General features: G+C 51.8%; 1 protein-coding gene and 1 long non-coding RNA gene across 3 annotated transcripts in view; one reads left to right on the forward strand and one right to left on the reverse strand.

Annotated features, from left to right (window-relative positions):
- PHC2 (polyhomeotic homolog 2) overlaps nt 1–16,166 on the reverse strand; it is a 115,445-nt gene that overhangs the window by 42,667 nt on the left and 56,612 nt on the right. The window contains exons 2-7 of one of the 2 annotated variants that reach the window (XM_015542197.2): nt 10,476–10,688; nt 7,695–7,853; nt 6,585–6,662; nt 5,986–6,150; nt 3,955–4,107; nt 2,516–2,828 (exon numbers count right to left, since the gene is read on the reverse strand). In XM_015542197.2, the coding sequence (XP_015397683.2) occupies nt 2,516–2,828; nt 3,955–4,107; nt 5,986–6,150; nt 6,585–6,662; nt 7,695–7,853; nt 10,476–10,634 (1,027 nt within the window). In that variant the 5' untranslated portion in view covers nt 10,635–10,688. The remainder of the gene's footprint in view (nt 1–2,515; nt 2,829–3,954; nt 4,108–5,985; nt 6,151–6,584; nt 6,663–7,694; nt 7,854–10,475; nt 10,689–16,166) is intronic. The other variant, XM_042996371.1, reaches the window with a different exon arrangement.
- Nucleotides 507–3,455, forward strand: LOC122241163. Its single transcript, XR_006221159.1, has 3 exons — nt 507–850; nt 952–1,143; nt 1,845–3,455. It is a non-coding gene; the product is annotated as an uncharacterized LOC122241163 (long non-coding RNA).

The following is a 16,166-nucleotide window of genomic DNA, read 5'->3' on the forward strand; positions in this document are numbered from 1 at the left end:
TGGTTCCTGGTTCTGCCACTTACTACTTATGTGACCTTGAGTGGCTTATGTAGTAAGTTCTTGGGCAACTTCTCTGGGTTAGTCTTCTTACCCGAAATGGATAAACATGGCTACCTTACTGGGTTCTTTTGAAGGTTAAAAGGGGTGGTGTGCATAAAAATGCCTAGGGTATGGGGGTGCCTGGATGGCTCAGTTGATTAAGCATCTGACTCTTGGTTTTGATTCACATCACGATCTCATGGTTCATGAGATCGAACAGCCTGCTTGGGATCCTCTCTCCCACTCTCTGCCCCTCCCCCACTCACGCTGTCTTCCTCTCTCTCAAAATAAATAAATGAACTTAAAAAAATGCTTAGTGTATAATCTAGTATACAGTAGATGTTTTATCAGTGCTGGTCCCCTTTCTTCCCGGTTTTCTTGAGATTCCGGGGTTGCCTAGCACCTTTAGGAAGAACTCAAGAACTGGCCTTGCTTTTGAAGGGTCCTTAGAATCTAGGGGGCTGGCTTAGATCTGGGGAGAGGCTACATTTTGGCTTGGGTGGGAATGGGGTTCTCAGGAAGTAGAGTTTGTAGTTTGAATGGGAAGGGTGAAGTGGTGATTTGGGGTCCTTGCCCTAGTCCAAGCTGCTGTCAACTCATTATAAGATCTCCAGGCTTTACCCTTTGAGCCTAGTTTGTTTCTCTGTAAGAAGAGGCTGGACTAACCTCTGAAGAAAGCAATGCCAGCCGGTGAGAAACATCTGGAATCACAGGGCAGTGAGGCCTCGGTTGGGGGCTGCCTTCCTCAGCTTAGCAGTGACTGTCAGAAGGCAGAGATTAACCAACCATTTGTCCTTGAAACCTCAAAAAGGTAAATAAAGGACTTTAGCTCAGATTCTGCCTTGCTCACTATCATGACATTGGACTTGTGCTTTCCTCTGTCTTAAATACCTCCCCCGACTTTGTCTGTAGGGTGAACTACTCATGCTTCAAGACTCATGTGCCATTTTCTCCGAGGGACAGGATCTCTGGCCCATCCTCCCGGCAGTTAGCTGGCCATGTGTGCCCATACCTACTTTGGACTTACTCTATAATAGAATTTATGAAATTGAACGGATTTGCTTATATATCTGGCTCCCTCCTTTTGACTGCACACTCGCTTAGGTAAGGATGTGTATTTTGACCATCTTGGTTAATCCAGTAACCAGCATACATAGGTTCTCAAGAAAGAAAAAAATGCAGGTGAGATTGGACGGTAAAGTGGTCTGGATGAGGACAAAGGGTCACTGGTTACCTCAGGGGTGTGACCAGGGTGATTCTCTTTTTAATGCAAAGTCATGTGGTCTCTCACCATATGTACTTCCATGGTCTAACAGCTTGGTCTGATTCCCTAGACTGGTAAGTCTAGGCTCTCTGCAGCTTTTCTTTTCTTTTTTTTAAAATTAAAAAAAATTTTTTTCATGTTTACTTATTTATTAAATTTTTTAATAAATCTTTATTTATTTTTGAGAGAGAGAGAGACAGAGTGCAAGCAGGGGAGGGGCAGAGAGAGAGGGAGACACAGAATCCGAAGGAGGCTCCAGGCTCTGAGCTGTCAGCACAGAACCCGACATGGGGCTCGAACCCACAACCACAAGATCATGTTCTGAGCCGAAGTCTAACGCTTAACCGACTGAGCCCCCCAGGTGCCCCTCTCTGCAGCTTTTCTAAAGAAAGACTGCCTACGGTAGGCAAGGCTGGGAGTCTGTTAGCAGGCAGGGAGAGAGGTCTAGCCTCAGGGAATGCTGAGTCATTCCCCCAACCCCCCACAGATTCTGCCTCACAAGTAATCTGGTTTTTGTTGTTGTTGTTTTTTAATCTTCTAGATTTTTTTTTTTTTCTCAAGTGTCGCCCTCATTGGCAAGCCTTTTGGGATCCCCTCCCCAGAGCTAGATGGCTCCCCTGTGCTCCCGCGTATCCAGAGCTCATGGATATGACGGCGCTTACCACACTGTACTTCATGGCGCTCGTCTACCACCCAGACAGGGCCCTCCCTGGAGGGCAGGGCCTGAGTCTCATTTATCTCTGCACGTCCAGAACTGGCAACGTAACTGGCAGAGATTAGTCAACAAATGTCTGTTGAATGATGAGAAAATCAACTTCCCACACTTCCTCATCTCCCTGAGTGGTTCTTACGTGCATCTGGCTGGCCCCTGTCCTTTTTGCTGACACTTAGAGAATTTCAAAATAGTCCGGCTGCCAACCTCCGCTCTCTCACGGCTGAGAGCTATGATTGTGTGCTCCGAGATTCACCACCTTCAAGCCCATCGCGAAGGACTCATTTATTCCAAATGATGTGGCTTCCTTCTCTCAAGCTAGAAGGAGGCCTGGTACAGAACCAGGAACCGGTGAACTTCTCAAGATTGGAAGAGGCAAGAGAGACATGGGGCTGGTATCTTAGCACGTCCATGGGAAAAAGGAACGTTTGGAAGTTTTCCCCTACCCCATAGTGCTCCTGAGTTTTCAGGGATAGGATCCTTGTTCCTGGAGGCCTTACCTGGTGCGGCGAGGGGGTGGGTAGCCACAGCGGGCACCATCCGACTGAGCCCAGCCCGGCCCTCCATGCTCCCTGGCACACCGTTGTTACCATCTCCTTTCTTGAGTGGCTCCATCACACTGTCACTTATGCCAGGCTTGGCACCTGCGGGGGAACCCTGAGCGGTGTTTCTGCCTTGTGACGGGGTAGGCAGAGGCTGGCTACCACCTGGCGTGGGTTTCAGGGCCAAGCTGGGCAGGACAGGCTGAGTGGGGGTAGGGCCCGAGGCTGCTGCAGCTGGTGTCTGCTGTGTTCGGAGGGTCAAGTTCTGTACCTGGAAAAGAGGGGTCTATAGGAGTCCAGAGAAGGTGGGTAGGAGCAACGGCAATACACAGTTAAGATAGGGAAGGAGTTAGGGAGGGACCTAGGAATGGCTATACAGGATAGTGGGTTGCAAAATCAGAGAGAAAGAGAGAAAATGAGTTAGGGGCTGAAAAAGGAACCAGGAGCAGGTAGAGTTGCTAAAGGGGACAAGAAAGAGTGCTGGTGATTGCATCCACCGGCAGAAGAAATGGAATTCTGAGAAGGGATGACTGTCTAGGCTGGGGCGGGCTCTCTCTCCCTTGTTACCTCCTCTCCTCCCCCAAACTATCAGGATGGGATGCATTGCATTTAGAAAGAATTCCCAGCTACAGCGGGGCATGGGGCTTCCCACACTCAAAAAGGCCAGGGCAAAAGTGAAAGTTAATTGACCAGCACAGCCACCAGGCAAAGGATTATCTTGTCCTCAGAATAAATAAGGTTTACGCCAGGATTCGTGCGCTTACTCAACCTGGCCCCTGGTGCCCTCTGCTGGACGCACGGAGGCTGTGCCAGACTTGCTCTGACAAATCTGATGATCTCGGCTACCAAGCGCTCTCCAATTCTGTAGCTGGGGTGGGGGTGGGGGGTTCTGCCCCACTGCCCATAGAATCTTTACAGCCACAGCAGTATCTGTGTGCTCCCAGCAGAAGGTGGGGACCCAGGACTTATCTTTGCTCCCTCTTCCATGCCATCTTCCCCCAAACTAGAGGTGCTAGCGTGTATAACCAGAGTGGGATTTTCCACTTGAAAAGCAACGCAGAAGATATACTGGGGAGGGTGTCAGGTAGAAAGCTAGCAATGACCACCCATTACTGGCAGCCATGTTTGCCTCAGTATGCTGTGCTCTGACTCCTGATCTATGTTTGTGAGGGAATAGAACAGAGCCAAGGGTGGCTGAGGCCTTCTCAACAGGGAATTCATTAAGGAGTAGAGTAAGTCTGGGAGCATCGGGATGTCCTGTCTCCCCCCGGCTTTCCTAGAAGATCCCAACCTTTCCAGAGTCCAAGCTCCTCCAGGCCTTGTGCCCATACCCAGTCTCAGTACCCCTCTACGGAGGTGCCCACCCCCCTGCCCTCCCACCAGCATGGAATCCTCACCTGGGCGGGGGTGGGGGGCCGGGCGGGGGAGCCAGTGCCGAGCTCAGGCTGCACAGTAGCGACGGTGGCCGTGGGCGTGAAGATGAGCTGAGGGGACAAAGGAACAGTGCCGCCTAGGCTCCTAGCTACCTGCACCAGGTTACCTGGCTGGGCCTGGAATCACAGGAAACGAGGCGCCTTTTACCTGCCCAATGTGGGCTCAGCCACAGGACAGGACGGTTCAGCCAGGGAGCAGATATGGGGAAACAGGGAGGCAGGAGAGGGAAAGAGTCCAAAGGGGGCCACCTGAAAGTCTCAAGAGGCTTGTAGAGTCCTGATCCAGGCTGGGCAGTGAAGGGGAGGGTGGAGGAGAGCCAGTCTGGGGATGCAGGTCGGGTTTACTCCAGAAGCCTCTGGAGCGGCTCATGAGGAGCTCATCCTAGAGGGGCCGACATTCCCGGGACACCCTGAAGTCATTCTCTCCACAGCATCCTGGGGAGCAGGGACCTAGGGCGCACACAGATGCCCTAGGACCTCTTTCCAGGTCTAACCCACTCCTGACTCCATGTCTGGGCCAGAACAGGACTCCCCTGCACGAGGGATCAAATTAGATGTGTTCTTTTCTCAGTCTGTAGCCAAATTTAGATTCTGGTAGGGGTGTGCAGGGACAACAGTGGTAGAGGAACCAGGGTGCCCAGAGCCATACTCATGTTTGCCTCTCCTTCCATGGGGTACAGGCTACCTGGTGCTCTCTGAATGACACTTCCACCCCACGAGCCTAGCTTGGTGCCCATGTGGACGTGCTGGTGTCCCACAGGCTGTTTTCCCCAGACCTCCGAGAGGCATGTCGATGTCTACTCCTCTGTGCCTGCGTGCCCTGCTTTGGGGACGGAGGCAGACAGGCTTCAGGACTCCAGCTGGGGCAGGTGAGGAGGACAAGGGAATGAGTAAACTGAAGACAAGGGCAGGTTTGGGCAGTGTCACACTGCGGCCGTCCCGTTCCCTAGGAAGTAGAAGGTTGTTCCGTATACTGTGTGTCTATGAAGCTATTCCCTGGGAATGGAACATCCACAAACAATGAACTCAGAGTCAAGAAAGGAAGTGCTGGGTCAGGACCAGAAAAGCTCCAAGCGTCAAGTTCTGGTCACAGAAGCAAAGTGGTAGTGGTGGTGGAGGTGGGAGGTGGGGGGCGCAGGTAGGACTGTATCGTCTTCAGGAGGGCATGTCAAGGAGCTGAAGGGAGAAATCTTCAGGATGGGAGACACAAGATCAGAGTCTGTGATCTGAGCCCAACACAGAGCTGGAAGTTATCGCCTCCTGGGGAGCATGCTGCTGTTTTCCCTGGAAATTCTTCTAAATGTTAGGAACCCATAAGGTTCCTAAGGACCTTTGCATCCCTTAGGGACAGGCATAAAGGACAGATTCTAGGTATGCACGTCCAGGGCTGATACCGTCCTGAGCACATTCTACACATTCAAACAAGCTGAATTAATGAGTGATAGAGTGACCTGATGGGCATGGGGTCCCAGGTGGGAGAGCAGTGGAGGCAGCAGCATGTCCTGGAGCTGAATGCCACTTTCATGACTTGGGCTGGAATACACCTTTGGCTCTTGAGCTAGCGGTGGCCAGTCCCTACAAGGATGGCCACAGGGGCCAAGACCCCATTTCTGTACAGTACCTGGATGTCTGTGCGTTTGCTTATCTTAAGTGACCAAGTGTACTGGCCATCTGGGCATGAGCCCCTGCATTTTCTACCCTAATTAATTTGGGGGAGCAGTTTCTGAGAAGAAGAAGACAATTAGGGAAGGAAAGGAGGCATCATGGGCAACCTTCTCTATTTCAGCCGGGAACCCCACCTGTCCTTGGGTCACTGAGCCTGTACCAAAGCTCCCACTCAGCCTTCCAGGCGCCCTCTTATTTATTCCACCCCTTACCTCTTGCTGCCTGTCCCTTGGTGCTCCTTCCCACCCACCTCTCTAGCCTCCTAGTTCCCAACTTGTCTGCCTTTGTCCTTCCAGCCCACCTGAGCCGTGGCCCAGGCTGGGTACTCACCATCTGTGCCCTTAGATACATCTGCGCTTGGCTTGCAGTCAGGGCCGGAGAAGACGTGTTACCCAAGAGCACGGCCTGCTGGGCGATGCCTGAGGCTGTCGCTGAGTTGACACTCTGTGCCCGGTTGATGAGCTGGGCTGCTGCTGGGGAGGCTGCCAGATTGATCTGATGGGAGAGACACACACAGTGGGAAACAGGAAGTTCTGTTGGTAACCTCTGTGCCTCCCTCATCCATTTCTTTCCCCGTCTTCTGTTCCTTGGTGGATTCGGCCTTCTCTAGGACCATCTCTGGTCCCTGGGCCCCTCAGCACTGCCCCATCTCTGGCCTACATGTGGAGCTGCAGGGAGGGTCCAACGGGGGAGAGACTGAACTGTAAACACAGAGCCTGGACACCGGCATGAAAGAGGACAGAGACTTACTGAAGGGTTAGAAAGAGGCAAATGCTTCTTTTTCTGGCAAGAGTAATAGATTCCAGCCATGACTGCACACGGCTAGGGATTTACCACCTGGGGCTGGGAGCCTTCAAGCATCTGGGGCAAGGAGGAAGGACCTGGTCCCAGAGCTATGGGCTCTACCTGCGGCTCCCCAACCTACTCACCGAGGATGACTGGGCTGGGGCCTGTGCAGACACATTGCTGCCTGAAGTGCTCCCTTGTCTGTTGGCCACCAGGCTTGCCTAGAAAAGAACAGTTTGTATCGCTAGAGTCCCAGATCTCCCCCAACCAGTCCCCGAGCTCTCAAAGGAAGGACTTTAGGAAGTACTATAGGACAGCGGTCAGTTGTCAAACGCCTAGGGTCAAACCCCCATTCTACCTCATCTGCGTGTGACCTTAAGCACGGGCCTCAGTTTCCTCTTTATAAAGTGGGGATAATAACAGAATCTACCTTGTGGCATTGCGGAAAGGATTAAACGAGGCAAAGCATTTAACATAAGCACTCAAATCGTTAGCTATCACTGTTACCCATCTTCCTAGGTCTCTGAAGCCCTCTGCTCCACCCGGCTCTATCAGATCGGGCTCCCGGACTCCGCCAGAGAGTCGTGCACGTGCTGTCTGGCACATCCAACCTTCCCCCCTCCCTGTGGCTGGCTTCTCACTCTTCCAGGGTCAGCTTCCCATCACCCAGCAGACGGGCCTTCCCTGGCCACCCAATCCAGGGCACCTCCTTGTTCTTCAGTCAGAGCGAGCTGCTCCTCTTTTGGAGTGCTTATCACAACTCGGAGACTTAGGTATTCTGTTTCCTGGTCTCTCTGGGGTTCTGTTTACTTGCTGTCACCCGCTTTAAGCTCTGAGAAGACGGGGTGCACAGTATTCAGTGTCTGACATGGACTGTGGTAGGTGCATAAAACTTGTTGAATGAATGAAGGAATGAATGAATGAATGAGTTCCTCTCAGCCACCAAGGACAGACAGGAAGCTGGGTGGGCCACGGCCTTCTCTTGTGAACAACCCCGTGGACCCTCGGCCCCTCCCGGTGGTGTGGTGGTGTGGGGAGGAGGGGTCCCCCCAGCCCTTCTACCTGCGGCCAGAGAGTTCTACCCCTGCACTCACGGGCCCGGGTGAACTTGGGGAAGGTGCCGGACCCTCTCTTGGGCAAAGGACCATGACCATCCTGTCCACTCGCCAGGGGAAGAGAAGGCCCCGGGGAAGCGCGTGCGGCACCTGCTCCCCCTCCCTCTCGCTTCTGCCACCCGCCAGGCCCGCTCTCACCTGCTGCACAGCCGCCAGGCTCTGGAGCTGGGCGCTGCTGAGGTGCTGCTGCTGGAGCGCTGCCGTCTGCAGCATGAGGTGCTGCTGCTGGGCCGCGTACATCTGCTGCAGGTACTGAGCCGCCGTGCTGGGCTGCCTGTGCAGTGCCTGCTGGATCACCTGGGAGGGGAGAGCCGCGGGGACGCCGTCAACCTGCTCGCTGCGGACCCGCCCCTTCCATGACGAGGCCTTGTCAGGGGACAACCCTGGGGCCTAGCCCCTTGCCCTAGGGAGGCGGGAAGGCAACTGCCTTTTGGACTTTACACTCCCCTGCCTCGTCTGTCTGTCCTGCACATCTTGGGCTCCTGTGCTCCTCTCCAATCCACCTGCTCCTGCTTCAGCCCCCTTGGGGAAAGTCAGAGCAGCACAGTGATGCTCTGACCAGCTCTGGGTAGTGGGGCGGGGTGGGGGGGAGTGCGGCACAGGGAGATAGGGGGTCCTGTAAGCCTCCGGTGACACTGTGTCCCGTGCCCGGCTTGTTCGGCAGCCCCCCTCCCAGTCATTCCCCACCCTCAGATCTGGGTGACTGGGACACTGGATGGTGACAGCAGGGGAACCGAAGCCCAATAAAGCAGAGAGAAGGAAGCGGGTAGGGGAGAGACAGGCAGGTCCGAAGGGGGGCCTATTCCAGCATTAGCAACACGGCTAGCCAAATGAAAACAAGGGCAACAGCCTCCCGGCTGGGGCTGCCTCCCAGGGTCTGCCCCTAGCTGCCTGGAAAGTCCTATCCGTCCCTCAGAAGGTCCCCTTGGTCTTGGAGAGCAGACCAGAGCCACAGGGATGACGCATTTCTCTTGTATTCTTTCCCCCTCCCCATCGGTCCCTCTTTCTGACCACCATCACCATCACCTGGCTTTACTGCTGTTCCTCTTTCCTGCCACCGTCTCTAGGAAATGACAAAGGCTGCCTTTGATCCCGCTCCCTGCTCTTCACTCCCAGCCCCCCAAAGCCTCCCCTCACCCCCAGGAACAGAGAAAAGGGAATGTCTTTCCTCCAGCCCTGAGATCTTCTGTCTTCTTCTCCTAAGCCCCAGGGACATTTCTCCTCCTTCCTCCTTACCTGGTCACCCTCCTGCCATCTCTTGCTGCCTGATGCTCCACGAGGGTCCTGGCCAGGCTTCGGCCCTCTTGCTACCCTTAACTCTGCTAACTCCCTGGCCATGGGGCTTCCCCCAACCCTGGCTCCTGCCCCCAACTGGCAAGCATCCACTCTGGCTCTCTCTGGCTCAGCGTGGATTTTAGGGTCGGTGGCTCTAGGACAAAACCATTCGTGGGCTCAGATTTGGGGTACTGTAAAACCAGGCTGATAATCGTGGATTCTTCATGGGCTCTGGGGTCTCCTGATTTCCCCCACCCCATCTCAACTCTTCAGGTCCCACTCTCCTTCAGCATTCTCTCCCCTCAATTCTGTTTATTCCTTGTCCTCTCCCAGAATTCCTTCCTCTTCTCCCTTTCACCTATGCCTCTCTATTTTCCTTGGACTCCTGATCTCCTGGACCCCCCGCAGTCCAGGCAGCAGCAGCAGCGGAGAGATACTGTGGCTCTTCCTCACCAGAGGGTTGGTGTCAGGGAGTGGAAACGGCAGGGACCCTGAACGGTTTGGCTTGGGTACGCAACACGACTGCGGGTGATTCCATCTGCCGGAGCAGAAACCCCATATTCCTTGTATCCGGGGATGGGATGAGGGCTGGGAGGATGGCACGTCCCGACGTGGGATGCTGGGAACTGTTCTCAAACACTCGTGATCGGAGGGGCCGGGAGGAGGCTAGTGTGGGGGGCGGCAAGGATGGGTGTGGGAAATGTGCTTTTATTCCGTGGGAGGCAGGTAACTTGGAGAGGAAAGATTCCAGAGTCTCTGATGGTGTCTTCAGACGCTCTCACAGTCTGCTGTGGCCCCTCCTCCACTCTCTAATCTGCGCCCAGGGCCAAGGCAGGATGAGGTCACTGGTCTGGTACATCCATGCTGGATGAGCAAAGTTACTTGGAGTAAACACTTGTCAGCTTCACACGCTCTTTTCCGTCTGTCTTATCTGGGAACCTCAAACACTGTGCTGTTTTTCGTCTTGACCCGGACGAGTTACTACCTTCTCTGAGCCTCAGTCTTCTCGACCATGGAAGTGTGCTTGATAACCATTTTCAGCTGGAGGAGAAGATAGGCCTGCCGTGATCCTCGCAGCGCGGGTACCAAAGCAGATGGCGATGCGTGGGCACGACTGCGTTTGGAGCCATGTGTCATCACCCGGGAGGCCTTGTGGCACACATCACCCGGGAGACACTTTGCAAACTGCTGCTTTAGGGAGATTTCCTTGGGGTTCCTTTTTGTCCTCGCAGACACTTAAGTTTTGTTACGGGGCGACGGTCCTTCAGATAGTGGGTCGAGGTTGTGGCTGAGCAGCTCCCAATCATTTCTCCTGCTTGTTATTTTTACTTGTCCCCACCCCCACACCCCCTTTACACTTTCACCTGCCTATCATCCCAAATAGCACTCTGGGATCTGAATCACCAGGTGAGACAGGGATTTTCCAGGTCTGAGAAGTTCTCCCACTCTCCCCAAAGCTCCTTGATTGGACCCATCTCACGTCACATCTCCTCTAACTGTGCCTCAACATATATCCCTGAACACACTCCTCGATGCCCACTCTACCTCCCATGCCCATTTATTCCCCAGACCATGCCAACACGTCCTCCCAGCTAACCCCAACATGATCGAGGAATACAATCTCTAGATCAGCTGGAATCTTACCTGCACGGTCTGCCGGTCAGGAATGCCGCTGTACACAGAAATCTGGGGCCCGGCAGGGCGGCCACTCCCACCACTGCTGCCACTGCTGCAGCCGCTGCTGGCACTGCTGGCGACACTGGCACTGCTGGACGTATGGGGGACTGGCAGCTCATTCTCCATGGCCTGCGGGCTGGCACGGTCAGCGAGCTCTGAGGGCAGAAGAGCAGGCGGATGCTGGGAGCAAAGAGGCAGAAGTGAAATGTCAACCAGATGCTTCCTATAGGTCACACACATACTCACTGGCTTTCCATCAGCCCAGGGTGATGAGGCCTGAGACACGCCTGCCCGCGGAAGGACACGGCCAGGTGTGGTTCGCCAGGTGAGATTTGAAATCGGATCTGCCTGTGTATGAAGTGTATGACCTGGCACTCCCTCCTTCTGCTGGAGGGGCTGAAATCTGCACAGAGGTAGATTTCCTACAATGGCCTTCCTGGCGGTCATCTTAGGGGTCATCTCTCACCCCGTCCCCGCCCCCCCCACCTCCCCCCATCTACCTCTTCACCTTTGGGATGGAGAAACTGAGCAGCACAGCGCTTATTATCTGTCTGTATGTGTATAGCCGATCAGTGGAAGAAATGGGATTAAAGGTCTGGAGAGAACAGAGGGAGAAAGAGACGGATCAGGAGGCAATAAAATAAGCCGAAGTGTTTATTTGGTTTTGTCTTTCAAGGCCAGAAGAGCTGCCAGTGTGTTTGGAGTCTCTGTTTTCTTGATGAAGTATTTAGTGAGTGCTCTCTGATCTAACGCTGAGCATGGCGCTACATTAGGCAGTGTGGTTAAAACTGCAGGCCTTGGGACCGGAAACTTGGGTTTGAGTCCTGGCTCTGCCGCTTACTCGAAGGGAAACGCTGGCAAATCACACTTCTCCAACCTTCTGTCTCAATCTGTCAGATGTAAGAATACACGAATTGGTTAGGAGGACAAAGTAAAATAATGACACAAAGTGCTTAGTAGAGTGTCAGGCAAATACTCCATGCTCCACAACATTGGCTGTTGTTGTGGTTATTAAAACTGTCCCCAGTCCGGTTCCAATAGAGCAATCCCCTTCCAAGGTGGAACTGGCACAGCCTCCTGGAACCTTCTATCCCAGTCACTAAAGAGTGCCAGAAATTCCCTCAGGGACCACCCTGTGATCTGGATTCAGAACGGGAAATCTACACATCCCCTTGAAGCATGTGTTGGGGGATGGGGGCCTCGGAGGGAAGGAGGGGTGGTGGGGAAGGCAGACCCAGATCTGCGGTCGAGTTCCCCTCTTTCTTCTTTCATGCTATTCCTAAAATTCTCATTTCTATATATGAACTTTTCCTTCTGCCTATTCTTTCCTGTATCTAAAAACAACACTCATCATCCCATCACAAACACTGAATTCTCTGCTTGCAGAGTATGCCAGTTTCATAAATGGAAGAAATAATATGATTTTTCACACTAACAAGAGCATTGATTAGTACAAAAAACTAAAATTGTCATTAATGTCCTGTTGTCTTCTTCCCAGGGCCGCTCAGTTTGGAGGCTGTCAACTTCTGACTGGGTGGGTTTCACAGTGAGCTGAACAAAGTGGGGGTGAAGGCTAAAAGGCAGGGATGTGGGGGTAAGGAAATCCAGGCCACTCCCAGTTGGCAGGCAGCAAGTTGAAGTTCGGAGGCCTGTGGCTTCCAAGGCAGGACAGCAACCTGCAAACAGCACTCAGGACCTGGGTCCTTGAGCAGTGATTTTCCCTAATGTTTGTATGTCTTTTCTTTTCTTTTCTTTTCTTTTTTCTTTTCTTTTCTTTTCTTTTCTTTTCTTTTCTTTTCTTTTCTTTTCTTTTCTTTAAGTTTATTTATTTATTAGAGAAACAGAGACAGCGTGAATGGGGTAGGAGCAGAGAGAGAGGGAGAAAGATAATCCCAAGCAGTCTCCACATTGTCAGTACAGAGCCCGACATGGGGCTCAAACTCACAAAACTGTGAGATCATGACCTGAGCCGAAACTGAGAGTTGGATGCTTAACTGACTAAGCCACCCCGGTGCCCCTGCATGTCTGTATTTAGTGCCACAGGGCAGGGCCCTTGTCCATGAGTTCCCTTTGTCCAGAGCTACACTCAGTTCTGGGCCTCATTATGGCCATCACTTGTCAAGGATTCTTATAATGAAAACAACAATGCGGGAATCACTGAAACCACAGAGTCAACAAGTATTTCCAGTGCTCTGCTCAGCTATCCCCCCCCCCCCCATCTTATGTTCTAAGGAGGGACAGGTAGGCTGCATAGAAAGGAGTAGAAGGCATAATTCTGATCTTGCGGAAACTGACAAACTAGTTGTAGAGATGAGGCTCACTTGAAATTTCAAGGATCACCACCCACAAATCAGAGTTCTGTTCAAACATGGAAGATCCCATAGAATCCCAAAGTCTTCTTTTAGTTAGATGCCTCACCTCCCTTTCCCAAAGCGTTGACCAGAATTGGGTTTCAGTTCCTACTTGCATTCCGCTCTAGGAGGTCTCAGTGGAAGAACTCATAACCATAAAACATAAACTGAGAAGATGGCAGCAGCCACAGCAAATTAAGGATAGGGTAATCTACACATCCCAAATGATCAAGCCTCAGCTCTATTTTGTCTTCCTTTTGCAGCAGCTAGGGCAGATCTCGTGCACAGAGTGTACTCGATCCTTGTTGAGAAATAAAACAGGACAAAATTCTAAAGACCCTCCTGTATGGAAACACTGCACAGGCGAGGACAGCAACTGCTCCCCATGCTGGGGAGGGAGACTTAGCAACATGGGGACACAGACACAACGCGCTTCCTGAACTCTCTTGCCTGCCTGTCTCCTTCCTTCTGCTGCTAAACAAGCCTTTCCCTTCTCTCTTCATTCTTGCATTCTTGGCTTCTGCCCCCATCGCCTCCACCTGGCCTTTTCTGTCTCATTAATTTTTGTCCCCAACCCCTGGCTTTTCGGTTTTCCCATTCTTGTTCCTGCTCCCCTGTCCCTATCCTCTGTCATATCTGTGCTTCCTGGTGCTGGCCCCATCCTCCTCCCTGGGGAGGATCACACTCACCCGGATTGTGCTTTGGCTCTTGACTCTTTCTCTCTGACAATCTGGAACGTGTGCATGCGTCTCCCCCTCCCCCTCCTCTCTCACTTACCCAGGTCCCATCGATCCTGAGTGTTTGCTCTGCTTTACTGTAATGAGCTCTCTCTCCCTGTTCCTGACCTCTGCTCTCTCCCAACAGTGTCCTGACCCCACTCACCTGTCCTGCCCATGACTGCCCTCACTCTGCCGCTGCCTGCCTTGCCTCCAGTGCTCTAGTTCTCTCTCTTCTTTCTCATGGTCTTCCTGTCTGAGGATCTACAGCCTCCCCTCCCCCACCCCACCCCGTCCTGATCCAGCAAATTCTCTTGCCTTCATTCAAGGCGTGCTCTAGATAGTGCGTGTACCCGCCCTCTCCCTCCATCTCTCTGGCTGGCACTCCCTGTTCTAGCTCAGGCTTTTGATAGCTACTGCTATCTTTCAAGTGTATGCTCCCTCTTTGGCTCTCTCTCACTCACTCACGCAAAGCAGAGGAGGGAAAGACAGACTGCCTAGGAGATGAGGGAACACTTAAAAGGAGAAGTGACAGTTGAGCTGCCAGAACCCACACTTTCTCGCTTTCACAGCATAAAACTGCCCTATCCCCCCTTCTACTCAGTCACTTCTAGAACCTTCTGTGATCAACAAATTCCTAATTCCCCCCAAATCTGAACATTTACTGAACATCTACCACATTCAGGGTGCTCTTGCTAAGGACCGGGGATAGAAAAGAGGTAGAAGATGTGGATCCTCACTTTAAGGTTTTCACTTTTGTAGGCATATCAGAAATGGTGAACCCTAAGGCCTTTTGCCCCAGAAACAAAAAAATGCACAAACACAAAAATGTGCTTACAATTGCAGAGCTTAACGAATCTTTTGAAGCCTGTCCACTAACTCTGGACTAAGCAGCTCTGCTAGGTAGAGATATGGCAGGAGATACATATTCAAAGATAAAAATATTATTAGCTACCGTATGCCGAGTTCCAAATGAGTGATGGGGACAATATTTGCTAGTGTTCAGAAGAGTGAGGCGCAAGGTATGTGTGCAGTGGGATAGATGGACAGCGGAGGAGGGTTTACTTCAGGCTTTATGAAGCCCAGACCTACGCTGCTGCTGGATAAACAGTCATGACTGTGAGATGGACAGTGCCCAGCCCATCCCTCTGGACTTTCTCCAGTGGCTCGGTTCTTCTAGGAGAGGCAATGTACTAAAGGAGACAGAGCATGGAATTAGAAGTTGGTTACTGCCAGCTTTGGGAACCTGCCCACTGTTGCCACTGTATGGTGTTGGGCAAGGCAGTCTTTCTCTCTTAGTTTCCTAACCTGCAAAATTGGGCACCCTGGTGGGGTGGTGGTGGTGTATGTGTGTGAGTTAATCTCTCGGCCCCATTTCACTTTCTAACCTTATACAGGCATGCCTCAGAGACATGGTGGGTTTGGTTCCAGGCTATCACAATGCAAAGAATAGCACAATAAAGGGAGTGGGATGAACTTTTTTGTTTTCCCAGTGCACATAAAAGTTATATTTATGCCCTACAGGTGTCTATTAAGTATGCAATAGCAGTACGTCTAAGAACATAATGTATATACCTTACTTAAAAAATACTTTATTGCTGGGCGCCTGGGTGGCTCAGTCAGTTAAAAGTCTGACTTTCGATTTCGGCTCAGGTCATGATCTCATGGTTTATGTCAGCACGGAGCCTGACTGGGATCTCTCTCTCCCTCTCTCTCTGTCCCTCCCCTGCTCACACTCGCTCATGTGTGCTCTTTCTGTGTCTCAAAATAAATAAATAAACTTAAAAAAAACTGAGGGGTGTCTGGGCGGCTTAGTCAGTGAAGCGTCCAACTTCAGCTCGAGTCATGATCTCAAAGTTTGTGGATTCAGGCCCTGCATTGGGCTCTCTGCTGTCAATGCTGAGCCTGCTTCGGATCCTCTGTCTTCTTCTCCCTCTGCCCCTTCCTGGCCTGCTCTCGCTCTCAAAAATAAACATAAAATTTTTTTTTTTTTAATGTGGGGCGCCTGGGTGGCTTAGTCGGTTAAGCATCCGACTTTGGCTCAGGTCATGATTTCATGGTTCATGAGTTCGAGCCCTGAGTCAGGCTCTGCGTTGACAGCTCAGAGCCTGGAGCCTGCTTCAGATTCTGTCTCCCTCTCTCTCTGCCCCTCCCTGCTCACACTGTCTCTCTCTCTCTCAAACATAAACATTAAAAAAAATTTTTTTAATAAAAAAATAAAACTTAAAAAAAAACCCTTTTTAGTTTTCAATACTTTATTGCTAAAAAATGCTAATCATCATCTGAGCTTTCAATGAGCTGTAATCTTTTTTGCTGATGGCAGGTCCCGCCTCGATGTCTATGGCTGCTGCCTGGTCAGGATGGTGGTTAGTGAAGGCTGGAGTGGCTGGGGCAATTTCTTAAGATAAGACTACGATGAAATTTGCTGCATCGATTGGCTCTTCCTTTCACAAACCATTTCTCTGTAGCATGCGATGCTGTTTGATGGCATTTTACCCACAGTAGAACTGCTTTCAAAATTGGAGTTCAGGACTCTTAAACCCTGCTGCTGCTTTATCAACTCCGTTTATGTACTATTCTCAAGCCTTTGT

The sequence above is a fragment of the Panthera tigris genome, chromosome C1, assembly GCF_018350195.1.
Source record: "Panthera tigris isolate Pti1 chromosome C1, P.tigris_Pti1_mat1.1, whole genome shotgun sequence".
Lineage (NCBI taxonomy): Eukaryota > Metazoa > Chordata > Mammalia > Carnivora > Felidae > Panthera > Panthera tigris.